Source organism: Eleginops maclovinus, chromosome 6 (assembly GCF_036324505.1).
Source record: "Eleginops maclovinus isolate JMC-PN-2008 ecotype Puerto Natales chromosome 6, JC_Emac_rtc_rv5, whole genome shotgun sequence".
In the NCBI taxonomy this organism is placed as follows: domain Eukaryota; kingdom Metazoa; phylum Chordata; class Actinopteri; order Perciformes; family Eleginopidae; genus Eleginops; species Eleginops maclovinus.
The window spans coordinates 14,057,551-14,083,120 of NC_086354.1; the positions used below are offsets into that span (position 1 = coordinate 14,057,551).

At 38.7% G+C, this 25,570-nt stretch overlaps 2 protein-coding genes across 3 annotated transcripts in view; both read right to left on the reverse strand.

Annotated features, from left to right (window-relative positions):
- Positions 1–1,127: 1,127 nt before the first annotated feature.
- On the reverse strand, positions 1,128–8,730 carry LOC134866019 (uncharacterized protein KIAA0040). Its single transcript, XM_063885910.1, has 2 exons — positions 8,421–8,730; positions 1,128–5,177 (listed from the first exon to the last, which is right to left on the reverse strand). The coding sequence occupies exon 2, from the start codon at positions 4,560–4,562 to the stop codon at positions 4,245–4,247; it is 318 nt and encodes a 105-aa protein (XP_063741980.1). The 5' UTR covers positions 4,563–5,177; positions 8,421–8,730; the 3' UTR covers positions 1,128–4,244.
- A 10,792-nt stretch (positions 8,731–19,522) lies between these two features.
- The window catches only part of tnr (tenascin R (restrictin, janusin)), a 147,209-nt gene continuing 141,161 nt past the window's right edge, over positions 19,523–25,570 (reverse strand). For both annotated transcript variants that reach the window (XM_063885018.1, XM_063885016.1), the window contains exon 30: positions 19,523–23,686. In XM_063885018.1, coding sequence (XP_063741088.1) covers positions 23,564–23,686 — 123 coding nt within the window. In that variant the 3' untranslated portion in view covers positions 19,523–23,563. The remainder of the gene's footprint in view (positions 23,687–25,570) is intronic.

The window sequence follows — 25,570 nt, forward strand, 5'->3', positions numbered from 1 at the left end:
AGTTTGACAGTGGTATCACACACACTTTCGTTTTAAGGCTTACTTTTACTGGAGTAAACATTGTTGTACTCTTTTCGTCCCTGCAACAGCACACCTTTGAGATGCCTGTAATCCCAACACAGCCAAATGTTTGGTGTTTTGTTCATTTTTCTCACAACTGAGCGAAAATGTCAATAGCATCAGTTTGGTTTACATTTAATTCAAAGTCCCGTGTGACCTGAATGTGGATATTTTCATATGCTTCTATTCTCAGTCACAAATGTGCCAATAGATAGCTGTCGTTGTCAGATGAAGCATGACGTGGTGAGCACTCAAATATCGAGAAACACTCAACTGAACGTGTTAAAAAATCAACTCATTGATTGTTGTTTAGAAATGATCTTATCTTTGCTAAGCACATCAGTGAAAAGAAAAATGTTTCATGGAGTTGGATACACCTCCTGAACGGATGAAAGATGCCTTACACTTTACGTCACGGTAAAGAGATGACAAGATGTGAAGGATCATTTTCACACCCAGACCTTTCAGTATGAAATAAACAAACCTTTGTTTATGTTTACACTGAGAGTTAAGTTATGCTAGAACTGACAAACCCAAAATATCACACACTCGTTAAGAATTACGATCCACAGGATACATTTCCCAAAGTGCATGTCAGAGCATTGATAAAGTCAAAGATGAATTGCTCCTCAGGCAGACTGATTACTTGCATCAAACATTGCTCTGCTACGGCCATCAAAGCAATAATGAAAATCACATGTTCATGAAGATCACTAGAGGCAGAAGTGCTTATTAACTGCATTGCCTCTGTAGCTTTCAGTCCTGTTTATTCACAACGTTTATGCCATAAGCAACCATCCCGTACTGCTTTTATCTACTTATTTTTAACCTCGCTGCAGTTAAAGTTGATTTTACTGTGAAAAGAATATTTTTCAGCATATGTCATGCTGTATATAGATGTACCACAAACAAATGTGGCTCGTAGTTTCCTTGTTATTCTCACATTTGTTCTATACAGCTTGTGCAATATATGACATGTTCACACACAAAGATAATGATGTTTTGTCACAACTCAAAGGCTCTGTTAACTTCAGTTTACATCAGAAACAGAAAGATGAAATTGCAGAAAAAGCTAAAAAAAATACTTTATTTTTCTCCCTGTCATCTTTCACATTGAGCTGTCTTCATCAGTGTATCTCTATGTTTCAGGATAAATAATTCATGCAAAGCCCATCGAGGCATTTCATTTGAAAAACAAAAAGAATCACTTCAGCATTTTTCAATCTGTAAAACAACAGAAAATATGCCCTGAATATACGATCATGCATAATTGGATGGAATCAAAAAAGATATGCTATCATATCTAGCCTAAAACTTTCAAGAACGGCAGGTTTGTTGTTCAAACAGATGACAAATCTTCCCTTTTCTGTTTCCTGTGATCACAGCAAACTGACAAAGGGAAAAACATACCTTTCATTTTTGCTACCTTTCGACTCCGGAAGCTGATTTACATACTTCCTCTAAAAATTATATTATGATCTGTTGAAAGTGAGAGAAGTGAGAACAGAGTGCGGCACATCATCAACAATATGGCTTAACAGGTGTTAGAGAAATGTGTGAATGGTGTGAACATGTTAACAGGAAACAAAGTGATCTCTGATTAATGCAACCAACACCTCAGCATAATATACATTCACAGCACATGGCGGTAAAAACAGCCCCAATACTGTATGATGGATTGGAAAAGAAATAATGAATATCAGTAAATTATGGTCAACTTGTAACTTATTGCAGCAGGGGGGAGACTGAGAAGTAATCAATAAGAACAATATTTGCATTCATACCTGAATAATTGATCGCTTTAAGAAGAATCAGAAAGTCATTATTTTCTTGCCCATAATTCCTTTAAAACTGTTTAAATTGTTCATTTATATTTTGCTTTAGACATTGCTTGTTAGTTTACTCTTGTTTCAAGGAGTAGTTAACCAGCAACATGTTGACATTGACATTTCCTCTAACTCTCTGCAAGAAAGCATGCAAAGTGTCACCCAAAATGTTGAACCATTCCTTTAAGAAAGATAACATTGAATGATTATCTTACCTATTTCATTTCATTGTTTGATTTTAATATGTATGCTGTTAACAAGGCTTGTGACAGTCTGCAATAATTGATAGAAACTTGGTAAACTAAACTTGTGGCTGACGTCATCTGTTGGCAGTCCTTACAGTGTGGGCGAGAGCATTTGTTAGTGATTAAGTATTGCTACAGACACTTTTATTTTGCAGGGCAGGCTTTCAAAGTACAGTCTCTCTCCGAACATGAAGCATAAGAGACAAACCCCAGCTGCCACATGGGAATGTAACTGTCTGATCAGTAATGAAATGACTTGGTGCCTGTTTGCAGCAGCACTTGAGCAAGAAGATCAACTTAGTGCCAGTGTACACTAATTCCTGAACACAATGATACTGCTGAGACCCCTCTGCTTAATTGAGCTTTGAGATGTTGTGTGCTTAAACAAAGTATGAGCCTTCCGGCACAATCCACCAGCCCAAAATCATTTGATTATTTCAAAGTGTCTTGTCTCTGAATATTTAACAGGAAATAACTTTTTTACCTCGTTTTTTTGACTCTATGCATATTGTATGATTATTACTTAGATATAACATTTTAACTTTGTTGTTTTTTTTCTGAAATTAATGTTTAAAATGCAGTATGCTGTACATGTTTTATTGATTTTGACGAAACTTGGACTGTACTTATCAAACGTCTAAGAATTACGTTACACTTTTTTTCTATTTTTTTATTAAAACAATAAACTGGCACAATTTCTAAATGTTATTACATTTTGCTCAGTGATATGTTTTCTGCAAAGTACATTTGAATGTGTAGCACTAAAATATTTTTAGTTACAACAAAAGCTAAAATGATCAGCTAAATAACAATCTTATTTTATGTAGGGATTATAAAGCACACAAATCCTAAATCAGGACCACACTGACATGCACACAATGAAGATGACGATCTCTTAAATTTTGAATATTTGTTTTACTTTGGATTGTGTATTTTGCCTCTCATTCACACTGGATCTGAATACTGCGACTGCATCTCAAAAACCAAATCTAAGAGAAGTGTCTCTCGATGGCACACTCTGTATCATATTTTTAAAATAAAGTAAGAGGAGGAAAAACAAATCTAAATAAGAGAAGTTTGAGATATCCTCTGCATCCTTTGAGTTAAACTTGGCCGTTGGTAAAGCATTTTTGAAAGCGAGAGCGTTTCATGGGTCTAGATTGAAGTATGAATGTGAAAAGAAGGCAGTATAACAGTCATGAACGCTGGGCAGGCTTTAAATTGGCTCGCTCCCCTGAATACAGACTCAATGAATTTCACATGGGAGCTCTAAAAACAAAGTGCTCTCAATAACACTGTACTTCTCTCTTACACACACTCTCTCTCTCTCTCTCTGACCTGCTCATTGACACATGCACACACACTCACGCACGCACCCCCCCCCCCCACACACACACACACACACACACACAAATGCATACACATTTTGACGTATGTATGTGCCTCTGCAATGTTTTCCCGTTATGTACCACACACTTAAAAGCTTATACAAAATGTTGTAAACCTTCTCACAAACAACATTATGCAAAATGACAAAAATCTGTACAGTGTTTACATTGTTCAACTAAATCTGTACCCATTACAATGGAGCATCTTTCCCAAAAGTTTGAAGGGGCCCTATTATGCTCCTTTTCAGGTTTCAGAATTTTATTTTGTGCCTCTACCTCGACATGTTTCCATGCTTTAATGTTCAAAAAGTGCTTAATTTCACCTCTTTTCACCCTCCGTCTGAAACCAGAGCCCAGTCTGCTCTGATTGGTTAGCTGGCCAGCTCTGTTGTGATTTGTCAACAGCTTAGAGATGTCCTGCCCCATAACGCTATTCAATAGAAGTGCGCTTGTTACATAGTGATTTCACTATGTTACGAAAATAAACAAAAGAGTCTAATGGAGGCGTTTCAGGCAGGGGGGCAGTGAGTTGGAGAGGAACTCCCACTGGAGGGAACTTTGGGTTTTAATTCTTTGCAGACAATTTACATGCAGAACCTATGTAACATTACAGGAAAGGGAAAACCCCAAAAAGCATAATAGGACCCCTTGAAACAAGGTCCTTTTGAGCTGAGTTGTTCAAGACACTCCATCAGCTCCTCTGCACTGAAATAAAGAACAGTTTCCTACTCCATGGCCAGGGCGACCCTGTCAGGCGTCATCGGCCCCGTCTTGACGGAGATCCACAAGTCCTCACTGGAGTTCTTTTTCTTCTTCGTTTCTGACCTTGCAGTTGCCATTGTGTCCTTGCAACAGCAGCAGTTGGCATGGCGACAGCAGCAGCAGTGGCAGCACACGACCAAAGTGGTAAGGAGGACGAGCAGGGGCAGAGTTAGGAGCACCACCAGGCACACTGTGTTGTACACCCCCTGGTTGTGTTTCTCTGTAGCAAAGCTCCAAAATTGGTGGAAAAAATCCCGGATGCTGTCTGTTCCCTCATCCATGGCGCTTCGGTATGGAGTCGTGGCTCCTTCTAATTAAGTTTGTCTGGCAGTTGTAAAGTTTTAATAAATCCTTTAGAGGGTTGTGAAGTTTGCAAGTCAGTTAATGTGTGTATTAGCCAGCTGGAGACACTCACATAATTACGAAATGGTGTTCATTTAAGTTGAACGTTTTTTTTTTTTATGCAGTATGGTTTCAGCTTTAAAGTTTTCAGTCTGTCGGGTTCGATTATTTTGGTGACTTGACGTTGAACTTTCATGTGCTCCTGCTTTCTACTTCTAAAGAATTTACAGCACTATCTGATGAGGCTTGCACTCAGGCTTGTTTTGTTTATGTCAAATGGAAACACTGGAATCATGCAGGGTGACTTCATGTATGTCTACTTCCTTGAAGTGCCCCAAGCATTCTTTAAACAAATCCAGAAGACCAAAAGCTCATTTGTTTATAGCAAAGTTTTCTTTGAAATATCCCAGTTGTAACAATCTTGATGTTGAAGAAAAAGCCCAAATCTGCTCTCCAGCCAAGTTTGTTTATGCTGCTTAGTATTCCTCAAAAAGTATGCCTCTGTCGCCCTTTTCAGTTACGTTTTTTAGGGATGAGGTCCAATGGGGGTGTGTCTGTGGAACAAAAGAAAGAGAAAGTAAACATGGATAGAAATGAGCTTTTCAGCAGACTGCTGTTCCTCCCTTTTTCCCAACACAGCCTTCCAATCCATCTTTCTGCCTCTGTCTTTAAACGTCTTTACTCCTGCTCTCCCCCGCTTGTCAATGTCAGCTTCAGATTTTCAGCTTCCTCTCTCATTAATACTGCAAAGGACTCATTCAGGATTCAGGACAAATCTCGCTGAGTCCTGCTGAGGGAGACCGGGGCAAAGAAGAAGAGGATAGGGAGATTGTGTCTGAGGGAAGCCAAGACAGAGATAAAGGTAACCAATCTTTCTAAGAGTCCCGCTGAGGCAGAAAGTGTCAGGGAAAAAAAGGAGAGACGTAGGCTAGAGAGACAGAGACGTGCTGCAAGAGATTCATCTGAATGTACGCAGATAATTGCTCCCATCGGAGGAAATAGATGGAGTCTGTTTTAAGTTTCATAAATGTCTGATTGTAACGCTTTCCTCTGGCCTCAGATAAAATCTCCTAAATGCTCTACTGGAGAAGAAAAAATGAGGTGAGAGCCTTCAATGGGGGAAGTAGGTCTGCAAAAGAAGAAATAAAAGAAGTAAAAGTAATACTGTTCCTTTTCTCTTTGAGACAATTTGATTAAGACTAAAGCCTTGAGGCAAAGTCTTTATTTAAATTGTGTTAAACCACCAGTTTTCACGAATAATTTCAAATACCAATCGACTCAAGTACGTCCTCTAGATTCTCTTTGCTCACGGCTTCAGAGCCTCTTTGTATTCTCGATGCAAGCGAGAGAAGAGATTTTTCTCACATTAGGCTGGAAGAGAGAGGAAGATGCACCTGCGAGTGGAGAGCAAATAGATTTGATGTGGCTGTCATCGTTCGTTGCGTCTCGTGTGAAATTGGTTTACCGGCAGAGAGCCTGCTAACTTCCCCCCTGCTCGTTTGCTCAACAGGAAGCTGAGCGCTTAAGCTAAGTAAAGCCGAAGTCATCTGAGACCTTAAAGTTAGAGATGAGAAAGACTACTTTCGCAAGCCTAGAATAAATCAGCACATTTTAAACTGTGCTGGTTACTATTTGTATGTTTGGTTATGATTTAGTTTTTCTTATCAGGCTAATTTAATAAAGGTTGAAAAAGACATTAGCTGTATCCTAATTCTATTCAACATACTTCCTCAACTGTAAACAGTACAGTTTTATTTATACTTCATAGGCCTTCTGCACTCAGAAAAAAACTAAATATTTTTGTTTGATAAAAACAGAAAATGATGCAATACTTCAAACTACAACTTCAATTGTAAATACAAAATACTGAAATTTCCTTTGTGCATTGCTTTGCGGAATAACTTTGTTCTATTATTTTTGTGTGTATTCTTCGCATGTGACCTTATTTTTGGCTCTACAGTTTTACTTTAGAGTAAAACCCTAACTACATACAAACGATCACTGTATGTAATCAGTGACAAGGGTTGGCCACTCTTGCAATTGCACTAAACGTTTTGTTTGAAATCAAACCGTAAACTGAACTAAAGAATGTACACATTGTTGGCAGCCCCAGAGTCACTTCCATGTTATTGTTGGTCTTTTCCTCTGCTGTAGGTACATCATGTTGTGATGAGCTTGGCTGAGCAGCAGCACCTTTGTGTAAACTCTGATCTCCCTCACATAATGAAAACACTGTCAACGCGACAAGCCACAGTCACTGAACAATAAGTCTGTAGGAGAGAAACAAAGGCCGGTAACAGTACAGAGCTGTGATAGCTTTGAAAGAGATGACTAATAATGCATCAGTGGTAAAGTCATTGAATGGAATGGATAAGTCATCAAGTGGTATGATAATTATAGTCTCTTGCCGATATGAATGATCATTGTGAGTTAGGTCTAACATGTACAAATTATAAAAAAGGATCTTAGATCATCAATGATAATTGAATTTGTTCTGTTTGTGCTCAAATAGAAAGGCATGAAACAGTTATATGTTATATTAAATAAAATACTTTCAAAATTTGACTTTCTTGAGGTAGACACTGTAATTGTCAGTATTACTCTGCCAAGATCCCTTTCTCAGCAGGTCATTTGTAGTATGTAATGGAGGGTGTTCATGCTGATTGTATACGTCTGAACTGAAGTGAGTTTTTGGCTTAGCAAAGGTGCAGAACAAAATTAATCATTTTACAAAGAAAAAAAGCCATGCTTAATCACTTCATTTAACTATATTTTAAATGAGGCCACATGCTTTAAATGTTTGCCTTGTTCATATGATCTCACTGAAATGCCTTTCTAAGATTGGGTACTTCACTTTCTCATGACATTGTGCTCTCAAGGAGCCATTCATATACAGGAAAAGGCCACACTGGGGCACACAAAGCCAGGAAGGGGCTGAGAAAAAATGTTATGATTGCAATTACTTAGCCCTTGCTGCTTTTTAAGGAACATGTGCGACCTAAAAGACAAAGTTGTGACAGAAGGCAAAGCAGGAATCTTTAATGACTTGCCCCGAGCACGTCAGAACACAGCCTCCATCAGTCTGTATTAATAGAAAGCATGGATGACATTTTTAGCTTAAATTTAGTCAGCCTACAACAAACTATTAAAGACATACTTGAGTTTTTTTGTTATTGTTGCTGAAAACACAAGCTACGTCACATCACTGTGTAGCCTGGGTAGCTACAGGCCTGTTGACAGCCTGGAGGAGTGCATTTCTCTGGAGTGATCAAGAACAAGTGCACAAGCCCATTACAGTTCAGACTTGTGTCAACTCGATCCTGACTGAGTGAAATGAGCAAAGTTGAGGACATTGAGAAAAGAAGGAAGAGACACTAAAACCAGCATCAGGTTAAGAGCAAAAAAAACTCCATTGAACAGGGTGACAGAAAGTTATTCTGAAAGAGGTTGAAGCAGCAAATGCAGAGATTAGAATAAATTAACCTATTTTATAAACTGGGACTTTAATCAAATGTTATATTTTAAAAAGTCAAGAAGATAACTATAAGAGAACATCATAGTGACACTTCATCACACTATATGGAAGGAAGAAATGTATAATGTTATCCTTGTAAATTAATCTAATCTCTTATAAAGAACAACACTTTTGTAATAGTCTTCACCAGGGGCAGCACTTTTGCCCCAGTTTAACCCCTGGTCATACAAGAAAACGCATCAACAGCTTATATAAACCACTCAGAACAGTTTCAAAGAATCTCAAATTGGCACTCAAGATCTCTTGGAAAGCGGCACCTTACCCCCGCAGGCACATGTGAAGTGGCAGGTCAGCTCGCCCTGCTCTCTAATCCCGTCAGCTGCTCAGACTTCAGTTGTTTCTGTTTTGGCATCAGGCTTCTTCTCTGTTCTGGTCCCCCTCACCCAGACATCTTGACAAGTCTTCACTTTCTGTTCCTGTTTCCCTCTTTACCCTTGTTTCCCTTTTCCCATTCTCCTCCTCCTCCTCTTCCTCCTCCTCTCTATGAGTGAGCGTGTGTTTTGGTCACAACGTCACTGCACCCTGCCCACTTTGTGTAAGAATGGGCCCTCTGTCTGTGCTGCTGTGTTTCCTGCATGAGAAACTGAATTCTTGTGGTTGCTTTACTCAACTCAGACAAGCCCAGGGTGATGTCAGACAGGAAGGGGGAGGTCATGTAAACTGAATACAAAATGAAATCACAACTTTATTAAACTCAAAACAACTCCTCATGTTAGGATATTAAAAGACAGTCTGCTCTACATGCACCAATGTGAGAAACCATGTACCAGCCTGAGTTGTAGGCAATGTTGTAGCATTTTACTTAATAACACTTAATCATAGTAAGAACCACTCCACCCATCTCAGAGTCCTGTTAAGGGAATAAGAAAAAGGGGAAATGAAAGCTGTTTAAGGGTGTGTGGCACCACCAGGTGTAAGAGTCGGATGCAGATATAAAAGAGTAAGGTCATGTGAACGGCACACAAACACATGCACACACATTCTTACTATGCCTGTGGCATTATGGTCAGTGCCCTTTCATTTCAGTCAGGCAAAAGAAAAGAGGATTTTTTATTCAAGTAAGAAAAAAAAGGAAAGAGGTGTTCTGCTGACATTAAAAAGCCGCAGTCTATTTACTCTCTCTCTCTTCGGAAAGCGGAAGTTATGAGTGCGCTGACTGTACATGAACTCTCAATATGATGTGTGCCTGTGAACATACAATATGTCATAGAGTGGTTTGTGTTAGCCTGCATCGTCTGACCTCAAAGACAAAAAAGAGTTTGTGTGAGAAAAAACTTCCTTTTTTATAACATCAGTTTCCCATTTCAGCTACTTAAGAATTTAGAAAATAAGAGAAATGCTGTGTTTTTTTTTCATAATAATGATTTAGAAATCGTGATTAGATATACTGTGCTGTTTTGTATTATTCTAGTGATGCTACATTCTGTCAGATACCTTCACCTGACCATCTGACTGACTGAACATGCAGAGTGTCTTTTTGTTGCTACGGGGCATGGTTACATGAAAATTGATGAGACAAGCCTCGCCATGTCTGCAGCAATGTCTGAGCCATGTAAGACAAAAAACAACCAACTGCTCGCCCACACACACACATGCACGCACGCACACACCCAGGCACACACACACACACACACACACACACACACACACACACACACACACACACACACACACACACACACACACTCACAAACAGAGGGTGCAGGCTGACTGGCAGGCCGTGTAGTTCTCCACAGTGAAGCTATATCACAGCTGTTGTTGAGGCACTACAGGGTCCAGTCACCTGGAGCAAGTGTTGATTAATGACCTCAGTGTAGCGGCACTTCCCTTGATGGAAATCCTTTTTTACAGTCGTTTATATGAGAATGATTTCATTATATTTTGTACTTGCTGCTTTTGATTGCTACTGCAGACGTTCCTGCATATAGATTGAACTATGCTGCAGGGGTCATTTGGAAATCTTGATTTTGATTCGAAAACATGAGGAGGGTCTGAAAAAGCTGTACAATATTATGCACCATGTGCTCTTCAGGTCTGAGTCTATTTATTTCTTATATTATAAGGATCCTATTATAGCTTCCCTTCCCTCTAACTATACCTTATGTTCAAATGACACTGCAGTGGCCCTTATACCCGTCCCATTTCCTCCAAGGAAACCTTATTCTCAATACATATTTCCTTGTGCTATATAGGGCGTATCTTCCATCTGGTTTATAGAAACCTTATTTTCAGGCAAGCTCAGCTACGAGGGAAACCTACAACAATATATCCCTTTATCCAGCCCGGGTCTGTAGCTGAACAAATTGTAGGAAAGACCAGTAAGTTCGTGCTGGATCACCGATCATACAATCATGGTAGCAAAGAGGTGACTGTGACATTACCAGTAGCATTAAAGAAAGCTTCATGGGATCACTGGACTGAGAGGGTATAACCAAACGTGGGGCACTCTGTGACTTCTTGAATAAGAGCGCTAATGAAAAGTGACTAAAGGTTTGCTGTAGTGGAATCTGACAAGTGTCCAGAAATAGTCTGCTAATAAATCCCGTCCCCCCAGGGGCAAACCTTAGCAGTTATTCAGTCCTGTAAAATGACGCTGTGAAAACAGGGAGTAAGAGACGGGTAAAGACTCTATTAGTCTATATAAGGTATTGCCTATTGCTCTGAAGGAAAAAGCCCTCATTGAAGAGCTGTTAGCTGGCATGTAAACTTAGGCTTTTACAGGAACACCTAATTGCACTTTTAAGCTATGAGGTCAGTCTGAGCTATTTTTACATTTATTTATGTAATAATTTCAGCATAGCTATCATATGACACAGGCTGTATTTTAAGACTGGACATTATAAAACATCTATTTCTTGGTCTGTGAGAACATAACTGTGGTCAATTCTGCTGTATAAATAAATAAAGGGCGTCTCTGTAAGCCAACAGTAAAGGAAATATTTTCCAAAGTGCTTAAATATATTCAACAGGGACTTTCTTAGTTCCTCTTTGCTCCCCAGTATATCCATATACAGAATAAGCTAAGGGAATCACTGTGGGAAAATCACTAAAGCTAGTCAACATTTTGGGTTGCCATGTCAATCAGTTGCCAAATATGAGTGTGAGGTTGGACAATAAAAGATGACTCAAAAAGAAACTGCTAAAAGCAGCTCCTGGCCTCTCAGTTCAGATAGGACAGTTAAGTGTTGAAGCAATAGTTTTGGAAAATACCCTCAATTAGATGAGCGTTGATGATGCCATCTCCCTCACCCTCCACACTGCCCTCTCCCACCTGGACCAGAGGAACACTTATGTGAGAATGCTGTTCATTGACTACAGTTCAGCATTCAACACCATTGTGCCCTCCAAGCTCATCATTAAGCTCAGGGACCTTGGGCTCAACAGCGCCCTCTGTGACTGGATCATGAGCTTCCTAACGGGCAGATCCCAGGCAGTGCGGATGGGGAACATCACATCCTCCACCTTGACCCTCAACACCGGAGCCCCTCAGGGTTGTGTGCTCAGCCCTCTCCTCTACTCCCTGTTCACGCACGACTGCGTGGCCACACACAGCTCCAACACCATCATCAAGTTTGCTGACGACACGACCATCATCGGCCTGATCACAGACGGCGACGAGACGGCGTACAGAGAGGAGGTCAGAGCCCTGACATCTTGGTGCCAGGACAACAACCTCCATCTCAACGTCAGCAAAACAAAGGAGCTGATTGTGGACTACAGGAAGAGGCAGAGAGAGGCACACACACCCATCACCATCGACGGGACTCCTGTGGAGAGAGTCAGCAGCTTCAGGTTCCTCGGGGTAAACATCAGTGAGGACCTGACATGGACACATCACACCAGGGTCATATCCAAGACGGCTCGACAGCGGCTCTTCTTCCTCCGCAGGCTGCGGAAGTTCAACATGGACTCCAGGATACTCTGCAACTTCTACAGGTGCACCATCGAGAGTATCCTGACTGGCTGCATCACCGCCTGGTATGGCAGTTGCACCGCCCTCAACCGTAAGACTCTACAGAGGGTGGTGAAAACTGCTCAGCACATCACCAGGACGGAGCTGCCATCCATGGAGGACCTCTACACCCAGCGGTGTAGGAAGAAGGCCGGTAGGATATTAAAGGACCCCCATCACCCCAGCAACAGTCTGTTCTGTCTGCTGCCGTCTGGCAGACGGTACCGCAGCATCCGGACCAAGACTACCAGACTCAGAGACAGTTTTATACCACAGGCTATAAGACTGCTGAACTCCTGAGCTCTGTGAATGTCTACTCACATCTGTTTATAGTACACACATACATATATATATATATATATATATATATTATACACATCTGCCATACATATCTGTTTATAGTACACATATCTATATATTATACATATCTGCCATATACATCTGCTATTCATAATATATGCATCTGTCCATACCTCCTCATTCAACAGTGTAAAGTATTTAAATACTTTCAATGTATTCCACATATGTATATATTTCACATCCTCAAATCTTTATTGTTGTTATTGTAAATATTCTTCTCTCTTTTTGCACTATTTTATTTATCTTATTTGCACCATGTATGTGGAGTTGTTGGAGGAGCATGCGACATAAGATTTTCATTGCCAACATATACGTTGTATCTGCTGTGCATATGACCAATAAAACCTTGAAACCTTGAAACCTTATCACTGCCATGTTAGTGTCATCTTCATTATCTAAACCTCAGCAAAAACTCAAATCATTGAATTGTAACTTTTGAAAACAAAGTTGATGACATCCATAAAAGAGAGTTTCTGACTTCAAACAGGACAGCTGAGTGTTAAAGGGGCCCTATTTTGGTCATTTTCAGGTTCATATTTGTATTCTGTGCCTCTACAGTGACATGTTTCCATGCTTTAATGTTCAAAAAGGTGCCTGCCTGTGCTGTAGGACCTCTTTTCAACCGCTTAGAGTTGTCCCGCCCCTTAGTCATGTACTCTGTGTTGGAGCACTTACCAATAGAAGCACAAGTGTTACATAGTGATGTCACTGGCCAAAGTAAATAAAGGATTCCAATAGAGAAAACTCCCTCACAACGAAACTTTGGGATTAGAGCTTTTGCAGACCATTTATACGCACAAAACGATCACACTACAGGAAAGGGAAGACCCAAAAAAGAACAATAGGGCCCCGTTAAGGCAGAATAGCATGGCCACATGTACGTATATCATTCCCATTCTATTCACTTCTATTCTATTGGAGTGAAGTGCAAATTTGCATCTTCAGGATGCGTCAAGGCAAACTTTGGTGAACTGCATCTGCACATGTTTGCCTGTGCCTTCATGCTTCATAAACATTGCTGCGTCTTTATCTCTCACTGACAGGCTTTGGCTTTTGTTTCCTAGAAACAGAAATATCTGATAGTCTTACTTGACCGACAGTGGCCTGACCTTGTATGCTCGTTAGATAGCCAAAATATGATATAGTGTATTCCGCTGTTTTTGTTGTGAGTGTTATAAATGACTTCTATGTATTGTAACAGCTGAAGTAAAAATTATATCAGATTTCAATTCAAATGTGAAACTACGGGAACATTTAGGGCAAAGAAATTACACATTTTACTGGAACACGACACGGCAAGCACGATCAATTAGGAATGCTCGCCCTGCAGTGACGAGAAAGAAAGAAAACAACTATTCTTTTAAACACGTCTCAAGCGCAATTAATATCAACACGACAGTAATAGCATTTTTTGCTAGCATTAATCTCCTCTATGTGTCACATCTCATTATTATCTCCGTAGCTATTCCCATCTCCCTTAATCAATGTCACCTGTTAACAGAATAGACTGGTGTCTCACTACAGAACACCTCAGGAGAGCATTATACTTCATAGTGGCTCCTGTAGAGAACAAGACTGTGCCAAGCAAATTACTTTTTACTCACTGAGCCAAAGAGATATAGCAAAAACACCCTTTGCTGTTGATGTTGACCCTAATGTGCCTTTTGTTTATTTGGATTTTAATAAAAGGTTGCCTGATACAAATAAAATGTTTCTCAAGCCTGAAGAAATGCATATTCTGTTATTTAAGACCTGTTTGTATTTCTGAAATAGGGTTGCAAACTACAAAGAAAAGTTAAACTGAAAATATATTTTGTTCTAAATAATAAAAAGACTTTGTTTAATTGAATCATAAAACAAGTCTCAAATAAATCCTTCTTACTACGTTTTTCATTTTTGTGTCTTTGCATCTTTTATACAGCCAATGACTGTAAAAAGTATATTTTGCCCTCTGCTGTATTAAAAGATCATTGCGATTAATTTTTCATCCCACCCATTTAAATCTTTACATATTTGCATTGCTATTTCTTGCAATGTACTGATACATCATACATGCAGTTTTCTTCACGTGCCATTACAGCATTGTTCTCATTCAAACTGTGCATCAATGCGTGTGTGCATTGAATTAAATCTGTAATGCACTCAGTGAAAGCAAATGTGGTCCTACTCTCTTACAAACACATAACACACTGTGGCTGTACCTTATGTACAAAATCCCAAATTCTTGAGCTTGTACCACTGCTGTCCCTGTAGGTGATGTAATAAAGTAGAGACTCTGCTGAGCTCGCGCCTCAGGTCACTGCAGCCCTGAGAGACACTTCCATATGTGTGTCAGCTCTCATATCTGAATGGCTCCTGAGGACTTTTGTGTAGCCTAGTTCAGCTGATGCAGGGGGTGGGGGGGGGGGGGGGCATTAAAGAGCGCTCCTGGCACACAGCAAAAATCCAACCCCATTTTCTATTTGGCCTCAAATCATGAATACAGAATGGCAAGGCATTTCGTTGGTGCAGGGAAAAAATGATTGAAGAAAAACTTTGACAACAGTCCAAGTCCAGAAAGTGCAGCTAAAGTCTCGCTAAACAAACGTGGTGTCTGTAAAGGGAGGAGACAGTAGACCTTATGTAAATCAGTGAAGCCAGAGGATGATTCTGAAGACACCCGAGAGAACATGGAGACGTTGTGGAGTTCACCTTATTTTAAAGTTGATCAATAACATAAACACCTATTTGTGTTTGTGCACAAACATAGGTCTGTAAGTGTAATTTTTTTCACAATAACTACAAACCATGAGGTACGTCTTTAGAAATGTCCTTAGAAAAAGTAATAGTTATGTATGTGAAAGACAATTAACATCTCTTGATAAAATATATAAGAAAAATGTGGAAAGATGTAATTATATGACAGTATGTCCTTAAAAATGTCCTTAGAAAACTCATAATACAGTATGTCACAAAACATCATAGCATAGTATACAATAATGTCAATAAAAACATGTGACATGTTAATATAAATGTTCTCAATAAGCCATAGAATAGTTGGTATGTAATCAAAAATGTGTACAAAAACCATAGCAATAAAAAGAGAACGTTATTAGAAATATAATTAATAAAATGCAAAAAAGTAAAAATAAAAACACATTTACAAAATGTCATAATAGAGTTAAAAAATATATATAGAAGTGGTTAATTTTTGGAGCCCAGACTGACGTCACTGTTAGAACCGGCTCACACTCACATTTAAAGTCCTGCCCATTCAGGAGGTAGAGGCAGAGTGTGGGGATTTAGTGATTGCTTTATGGGTTGCATTAGAGGACGCGCAGCTGCAGAAAGGAAAGACTTAGTTAGAGGGAAATGAAATCTAAAACATAAGCATAATTGGTGAATCAGAACATTTTCATTAAGCAGCATTGCGATTTCAGGAGCTACATTGATGCAATCATTAATTAATTACAAGTGTTCAAGAGTGCTGAAACCCATAAATGAATGCTTAGATCATTGCAACAATCTTGTTCACTTGTAATCCTCTAATTAGAACAAACAAACAAAGAAAAGGAAGACGAAGTTGTGAATCTCAAACAGCACATGAAGTCTTACCTCACATCCGACTGCGGTGATGTAGGGAACAGTTAGATCTTCTCGTCTCTGTGATCTGTGAGGCCCTGTGTAGGTTTCCCCTCTCCAACTCATGGAGCTCTGAGCATCAATAAATGGCTGATGAATATCAAGCTGCTAACCGGCCGGTTCCCAATAAGCCCTGGTGTGTACAACCCTGTCACAGAGAGACTCTAACTGGGACAACTGGGCTGTGCCTCCCTCTTATTCAGATGCCTGCCAGGGCTTGTTAACTTTCTGGATTCAGTGAGATGTAAAGAGACTCTAGGAGCGCATGGGAGGCTGGGGATGGCTCACAACGCCGCTTTTCATCAGCTTCACCACGTCACTTTCTGTGCTCAATCCTGTGGAGAGCTGTGGAGGCATTGAGTGGATGGAGTGAAGAGAGGAGGAGAGCATTTCTGACAATTATGCAGCATGTTCAGCCTTTTATTGACTAAGTATGCAAAGGGAAAACTAAGAGATTTCTATTTAAATAAAATTATGTAACAACTAGTTCTACTGAACTAAAATACATTATTTTTCATTAGTTTGTAGTTTTGGGTGTATTTTGGTCACAATAAAATAATGGTATTTGTTTGGTTCCTAATTTGCTAATGGATGAATATTGCAATTATGGAATATAATGTGGATGGATAGTATTGACAGCTCTAACTGGCAAATGAATTGATAAACGGTATTTACTTTCTGGAAAAACATTAAAAAGTTTGTGTTCAAGCTACCGGGAAGTAAGAATTTACCCCATCTGCTGGTTGGAATTAAAGACAATACTCTTACTCCACTCAATATGTATTACATTTATGATAATTTCTTCTAGCAACATATCAAAAAAGTCAAACAAGACTCTTTACACACATGCAAAAGTTTGAGATGTTCTCATCAAGAGTACCTATAATCCCAGCTGTACTGTGGCAGCAGTGTCATACACACAGCAGGGCTTGTTGTCTCTTCATTTAATCAGACAGTATAATCATGTTGTGTCTTTTTAATTGTCCAACATGACACATTTTAAACTCAAACCACGGCACCCTGTAGAGCTCTGTTTTTGGTTAAAGGACAAGTCACACACAGAGCATTTTTACGGTTTTAGATTCCCTTGTTCTGAAAGGGAAAAGCAGAGACAAGTTTCTGAAGCTTCTCTCACAAGTTTCTGTTACAGTTAAACTCAAACTTTATGACGGACAGAGAATATGTCAAACTTTGAGCATTGTTTTCATGACGCAGCCGTTCATAGGAAGTGTTTTCTTTTGATAAAGGCTGAACATGAGCTTACCTCTCTGACCTTTACCACTATAAAGTGCTGTGTTTCTCATTTATTTGTGTCTGACTCTAATGTATTCACCAACCTTATGCAGGCTCATTATTTACCAAGTGGATTCTGCTGACCAGACATTTAAATGGATAATTATTAGATAATTAGAAGAGGCCGTAATTAAACAATGAATCTCAGAAAACTGCTGAATAGAGAATTATAGTATTTTTTTCAGTATCAAATCTGTACCTTCTATTATATGCATTGTGTAGCTGTGCACAGCTTTCATGCATCAGTCAAGGTGCTCTAACTAGTGCTGTTCAAAAGTCGTGTGTAACCTATTAGAGTCCGTTTTTGTCACTGAGAGGACATTCTTTTATGACTTACTAACTCATTATTATGACTTTATGTCATTATTTTGGACTGACTGTGTCATTATAATTAACTCTCTCATTATTTACACTTATTATCTCATTAAAATGACAAACTATCTCATTTTTTGACATTTTAACTCATTATAACGACTTAATGGGAAATGGTCTTCAGCAGTTGGGCTGCCATGGGTGTGCCTGCACTTGACGGCTCTAACACATACACGTAGCCATTTGTGATCATTTAAACTGACTGATGTTAAGTAGCACATTCACTATAGTTAAATCTGAAACTGATCCCTTTTGGATCTAAAGCCATGTCCGTCTGGCTACTGTAAGTCACACATGAAGCTAACAAAACAAAGCTGTATGAAGCTGCCATTATTTATGCACAATCTCATTGCGAATGCAGGATAAGCTGTGGTTTAGGACTACAATTGAAGTTCCATTAACAGAATGTTACAAACTAAACCACAATAAAAAATGGCATCTGCTCTGCCCTTGTTGCTGAACATTTTCCCATGGTCATTCTCATATCACATGAATAATATAACAAACAGCTTCACTGTTACATTGCTCGCAGGCAATTCGTCTGCCTTTTCCCTTGCCAAGAGCCAGCTCGGGGTGAGGATTTGGCGGATTCTGGCCAGCTCTGCGTCACCGTAGGGCAGGGGTGCATGCAAATGAACGGTGCACATTTGCCAGGGTACTTGCTCTTTTTCAGCAGGTGAGGGAGGTTTATGTTCACGAAAGACGTATCTAAAGGTAAAAATATGGAAATTGGCCAAATACATGTATAAACATGCAAATACATATATAAATTGCCATTGGGGAGTACTAAGGAAAAAAGTGCTAGTATTTGCAGAGAACCCCCTTATGTGCATTTAGTACTTCAAAATAACATTTCTGATAATGTCTTCTCTGCTTCAAATGGCAACACACTACACTGAGCTATTCCTTAAGGTCCCGTGATACTGTGATAACACCATGTTTCCATTTAAACTTTGTTTTTGTGTAAATTATCTAATCAGAACAAGCTGGATGGGAAAGACAACTCCAGCAAAACTATTTCCAGAGCTGTCAAACACACTGCTGACCCTTTAGGGGAGACTATGATTAAAGAAACACATTATCCATCTTGCCTCATAAGCAAGAAATACTGTCTTAGGGCTGAAACAGAAAAGAGTCATTGCATGATACATCACCAAAAGTCATAGTATTGTCTGTCATAAGAAGTCTTATAGTATGCCATAAACTAAAACAACCATTTTAGGAAATACTTTTCATGAATTAAAATGCAGCTTTTCTGTAATCCTGACAGTCTAACCGCCTAAAATTGGGCTCTTTCTGACAGATCGCTCTCTACAACCACTTCTTTGAAGATGAAAAAATAACAAATGTTTGTCCAATATGATGTCTTCAGAAGTGTTTTCATGTCTCTGTGTGTGGGCATAAATATAAAGTCCTGGCACCAAACTGGAAGGCCCTTATGACTCCACTTTTACTGTTCATTTGTAAGTGCTGCTGGCCTGACTTCAGTCTTTAATGGCTCCCAAATTAGAGGTGAAGATACTTTGAAAGGTTAATGACATGGAGTCAGTTGGCTTTTGCTATGCACTTCATTATTTCATAGGAGTAAAAAGGGGGAGCAGTTGCAGTAATCACAGCTCTATTTTTATATAAAACTTTAAACAGATTGAACCCAGGCTTTGTTCATGCTAAGATGTTGTACATAGAGGGCCTCGTGACACACATCTTACACACAACAGCATGTAGCGAGCACACACCACACCTAAGAAACAAATAACACAGTATCAGACTATTTGAATATTTTATTAATATGTAGAAAATGTATTAAAAAAGGAACTATATAGTACATGTTTAAGTCAAACTAGAGCTAAATTTGACAGTAATATCCAAGGTTATTCAACAACAAATCCTTAGTTTCAGTATATATAAGCTTCTCGAACAGTCAACAACGCATTTTCAACATTTACATTTCATGGCAAGACTTCAAATTAATGCAGTTTGAGTTTCTGGCTCATATTGGAAACGTCAACAAACGTGGTGTTTTTATAACTTAATTGAACTTTTAAAGCAAACCCAAATATCACATTTTCTTTTTGATATCTTAGAGGACCATTTGTCATTATTAGATGAAATCGTTTTTCACAATGTTGCATCAGTAACAGAGAAATTAGAAAGTAAATACAAGTTAAATAAATAAGGGGAACATGTTTCCTGTTCTGTAGGAGGCTCAGTATACATACATAGAAATACAGTGTGATACTCGGTTTTATGTTTAAATAATGGAGAAGGTTTTCTATTTTAAAACCATTTCCCTCCATTTAAAAAAAAAAATACTGTAGTTGGCTTGAAATAAAGAAAACAAATGATTTGGTCTTAACATTAGACAGACTGTCATCATCATATCAAGAACATATTGAGGCTCTTTAGTCCATGGCAGGGGTGTCCAAACGCTTTTCACTGACTGCCACATACAGAAAAACATACGAAGGGCTGGGCCCCTCACTAGAGGTATATTGCCTTATAGGTTAAGTTATAAGTTAGAAATCAATCAAATGTTGGTAAATAATGTTTGATATTTGAAAATGTATTAAGAAAGAAAACAGCCAACATCATAGCTCTCCATAGGGTTTCATTTATTTAGGCGGCAGCTCCTTCCTTAAAACAAAAGTCTCAGTTGAATTATAATAAGGGGAAATATGAAGGGTATATTTCAAGCTTCTTATGCAAATAAGTTATTGGGATTTTTTCTCATCAACTAAGATGTTTTAGAAAATGTTTTCAACTTTAAATGACTGAATTTATTTGAGATTGGGCTTATTACCACATGATTACTACTGTGTAATATATTTTTACGTATATATTTAACAAGTACATTTTAAGACAAGCACAAGTTTCATTCCATTATAATTCTGGAATTTACTGAGGGCCAATTCAAAATGGAGCACGGGCCCATTTGGCCCCCTGGCCGTAGTTTGGACACCCCTGGTCTATGGAATTTCAAGCATTTGTTTTTTCATTACACAAGGGTTGCATTTGCTCAATTTCATAATAAATAATACAATCAATGAATTAACAAACTGAAAATGTAAGACAGGACAGGACCTTGACAATGCAAGACGTGACTTCTTTTTTCTCACTGATTGACAAAAAATGGTTGAAATGATTGGAAACATTTGCAAATGAACAATATTATAGCATATCAGCATTGCTCTGACTTAAGAGCACCTTATATTTTGCCATGAGTAAATCCCCTCACAATACAAATAACATTCTGCTCCTTTTCTGCAAAGCTTCATGACCTTTTGTTCAAAAGCACTGAGGCAAACTTCATCTAAGTAGTTAATGAAATAAGTACACGGAGAATTCCCTACGCTACTATAAATCACAGAGGGAGGTGGAGTGCATGAGAGGCTCTGAAACAGTCACTTTGACACAGAGACATAAATCAGACTGGGAAAGGTCACATGTTGAAACAGTTTGTTAATATTACATTTTAGGTTATGCTTGTTTTTATTTTACCCTTGAAGGGCAATTTTACTGTTTTTCACAACAGTTTAGAGGCCTGATAAATCTATATTATACCAACATCTACTCTTTACAAACTATTCCAAGGGCACCTACCCAGATAAGCAAAGAAATAGGTCAATACAAACACAAACGTCTTGCTATGACATTTGTTATTTACCATCAGGTTCTTGAATGCAATTCAGTCAACATGCATCAGGCTTCATCCGCCCTCGAACACAACAATGGTTAAAAATATATTTGTTAAATGGGGAAATGTTTCTGAATTAGTTTGCATCTAAAGGGGAACACATCAAAAGTCACATTATCTTCATCTCTATATCTACATGAGTATATTAGTAGTTTATAGAGGGGAGAGTCACCAATGTTTTCAAGTCTACAAGAGGAAAACAATGAAAAATGTACACAGTCGTTTAACACAATCCAGATTTCCTGGTTTGCTTAAAACAAAAAATAAATAAAGAAACTGACAGGAGTACATAAGAGATCTCCAGCTGGTAATAATTGAAATATTGAATATATACCAGACAACATGTTGCTTGCAGGGATGGTAGAATTGTTTTCAATTGATTGTAATGTAGAATAAAAACATTTATTTATCGATAGCATGAAACCAGAAAGGAGATTTAGCCTGTTAAGTGATTTGACTTCAAACTCCACAGAGATCATTTTCCTCCAACAGAGGAGGCGGGAGACTAAAATAAGTTCTGTTTCCAGAAACCGCAGTCGACTAAACTCACTGGCACTGAACGCTGTGTGCGACAGTGTGAACACTAAATAAAAAACAAAATGCTTGGTGGGCATGCTGCAGATTACGCCCGCCCCAGTAAAAGAAACGTTCTCTGTCATGTTTGCTGATTTTATTGTTTCACTGGGGAGCTTCAAAAGCGAGCTAGTTAAGAACGGCAGAGAAGAAAGAGTTGGCTCCTCTCCACCCACTGTACTGCTTCCTTTGTCAGGTTCACTTCAGTGTGCAGTGGGGGAGAGGCCAGGCAAAAATCTGCACTATGCCCACCCTGACTTTCTTTTGCATAGAATTTAGTGTTCACATTGCATAAACGCACACTGCCAGGGGACACGATTACCATAAAAGTCCCTGAAAAGTGAGAATCTATTAATGCAGGAAAATGCTGCTTCAGTGACTTTGGTGACAAAACTGACTGGCGTCTTTCCAAACTGCGGGCCGGAGCTCTATTATGCAGATCTTTGGTTACACCTCTCAGCACCATCTCTGCAAGCAATCGCTGCGTATACAGAAGGAGGGGACACACACAGATATTAAGCATTTATTGTTTGAAAATAAATTCCAGGAAATAACCTTTTAAAAGCCCACGAACGACTGAAGAATTCATTTAGTTGAATGAACAAGAATAGCTTTGCTGTGTTCCCACTCGTAGTGCAAATACTGTCTCAGTGTGGCTACCAAAAATAATATAGATACTCTTCCTGCTTCAATGATTAACACAAATGACACTGTGGTGACAGTAACACAGAGGAATATGATAAATTAAATAGGTGGTAATAAAGCTGTTGCTGGTGCACGGCTTTGTGAATGTCTGGATGTTTAGTTTAGTTTTTTAAAGTTAATTTAATCTCTTATGTCCTTTATTTGTAATAACATTAACTTAATATAGGTTCCAATACCAAGGCATCGAATCATACTAAATAGATGGATTTTGCCACAATATTAGTTATAAAAATATATTTATCTTACAGTTAAGGGTTTTAAGGGCATATACATTATATTTTTTTTGTTAAAAGTGTTATTATTTCGGTTAAAATAACGTTAGCTCTTGCAGTCTTGAGGGCATTTCTGAGCACATTTCCTCGCATCCCAGGGAAAGGCAAATCACAGCATTAAAGAAAGAAAAAAGCTTCTTGGTTTGCCTTTCCATTTTTTTTTTTTACAGCAAATCGAACCATTGTCATTCAAAGTGTTTAATAAATTACATACAGCGTCTTCTTTCATCTTAAGTACAGCGGGGGGGGGGGGTGCTAAAGCTGGGCAGAGATAAACAGAGCTCGGACAGTGTTTGTTATCTGCTATGTCATGTTCTCATTGATGGTAAGAAAGTGTTTCTGCATGTTGGATATATATTATTAATAATGGGTTTTATTATTTTACAACAGAAGATTAATAAAATATTAGTATCTTGTGTCATATCCCTTTCTTTTTCTTTGCAGCTTCACTAAAAGGCTTTAAAGGGCACATCAGTGCGGTACACAGATAGCAGAAACTCATCAGTAAACATCGTCCGACCTGCGTTTATCCGTGACTCTGGGCCGGGGTGGACGGGGTTTGTTTACAACACTGGGGCGGACCGCCTCCTCTTGCTGCTGATGCTGCGGAAGTTGAATGGCCTCATCTTCATCTCCACGGCAGGGATAGAGAACTCATGGCCTTTCCAGTGGTACCAGTTAATACCCTGTAAGAGGAGCAAGAGTGATTTCAGAAACAGCTTCAATCAACAGGGCTTTTAAGGTGAGGGCGTTTCAGAAAATGACAGAAAATGTAAAATAAAAGGAGAGTCTGAAGTCATGGAAATGTTACAAACTGAGGAAAGTGCAAAAATCCTTACTTAAGAGCTAGCACTAGCATGAATTCAGTGTAATTATAGTCTCACTCTATCCCCGCTAATCCCGCCACCGCTAAAACCTTCCAATTTGCAGCTCAACACTGAGAGGCATTTCTCCCTGCATGTCTTTCTGCCTGTCCATCTCTGCTCCCACCTGGTCTCATTTCATGTCATCACACAACAAAGACGGCGGTCAAGAGCACAGAGGGAGAAGCAGTGGTGCTCCAGGGGCTTTGTGCTTCAGTCTAATCACGGCTTCACATAACACCTCACTCTCTTTGTCCAGCCATTACAGCACTGAGCTGAAAGAGAGCTACATCACACACTCGTCAAAAAGAAATAGACAAGCACTCAACTTTCGCTGCCACATCACATGGAGAGAGCACAAAAACACCTATCAGCCTGCATGCTGTGCATGTTGTTGGTTTTCCTTCCACATGGTTCTATAATTTGAATACTTTATGCTGCAATTTTTAAACATTTCTTTAAGTCTATTTTTTGCATTCATGCATGCCTGGATTACCAAAGAGGGGTCATCTCATCATTTTGACTCTATATTCAACATTTATATTCAAATATACCCATGCATTTTGTGACAACTCAAATGTGAATTTGGTTTGTGACACTAAACTAACCTTTTTTCCTTTCATTCAACTCTTAAACCACTTTATATGAGTTGTAAACCTGCAAAATGTCCCTAAATGAAATGCTTAGGTGTTTCTTTTAGAACTAATTCTCATGCTGACCACCATGTGACTAGATAAAAACATATTCTTGTCAGTGTTTAGGCTGCAAATTGGACCTCATCAGTTCCTTTGCTTAGAAAGGTAAGGATGCCACCATGCACGTCCTGCTGGGAAGAGACCATCGGGCAGACCCAGGACCAGGTGGAGGGATTATATCTCCCTACTACTCTGACTACCTAATGCCCGAGCTTATTTTTATTGTTGTTGTTTTTAAATGTATTTTAAATCTTGTAATTGCATTGTTGAGGAACCTGTGGTGCAAGTTTTTCATTCATTACATACTACATCCTAGTTGTGTATCTGATATGACTTAAACCTTTGAATCTTAAAAAATGTGGTTGCAAATTAATACATTTAAATTTAAATAATAACATTCATATTCAGTTGTTCTTCCATAATTATAGAAGGTTAATAATAATATATTTAAAACAATGTGATTCAATTTCAGACATCTTTAAACATCTTTTTAATTTTACTGTCTGAATCAAAGCATTAACCTCCAACAGCTGACCCTCAAATTATGAGTCTCCATCTCACTGAGTTTAATCAAAATTGGTGTGACAGCATAAGCCTCTTTTGTTTTTGACCTTTCATGACAGTTCCTTGTTCAGGCCAATCAATTTAACCAAGTAATGGATGTCTACAGCAAATATCATGTAAATTAATTGTATTATTAGTCCTTTAAATTGAGAAATGTTATCCTTTCCATCACACTGCCGTAATTGTTTATGTGGATTTTGTAAATGCCACAATACAGAGCCTGTTTCAGGGGAGATCAGCTAGTTTTAAGTTGTGTGCGTTGTGTTCAGTTTTAGTGACACCATCTGAGTTTATGCTGTCTAACCTTGAATGTGCCGGCACATAATACAGAAGGGTCTCTGAATATGTGGACTGCATCTAAGACACACTTACAGTATTTAAATGTAAGTGTAGTCTAATAGAGTGCTTTCTGATCCTGTTCTTTAAAAGATTCATTATTAAAGCACTT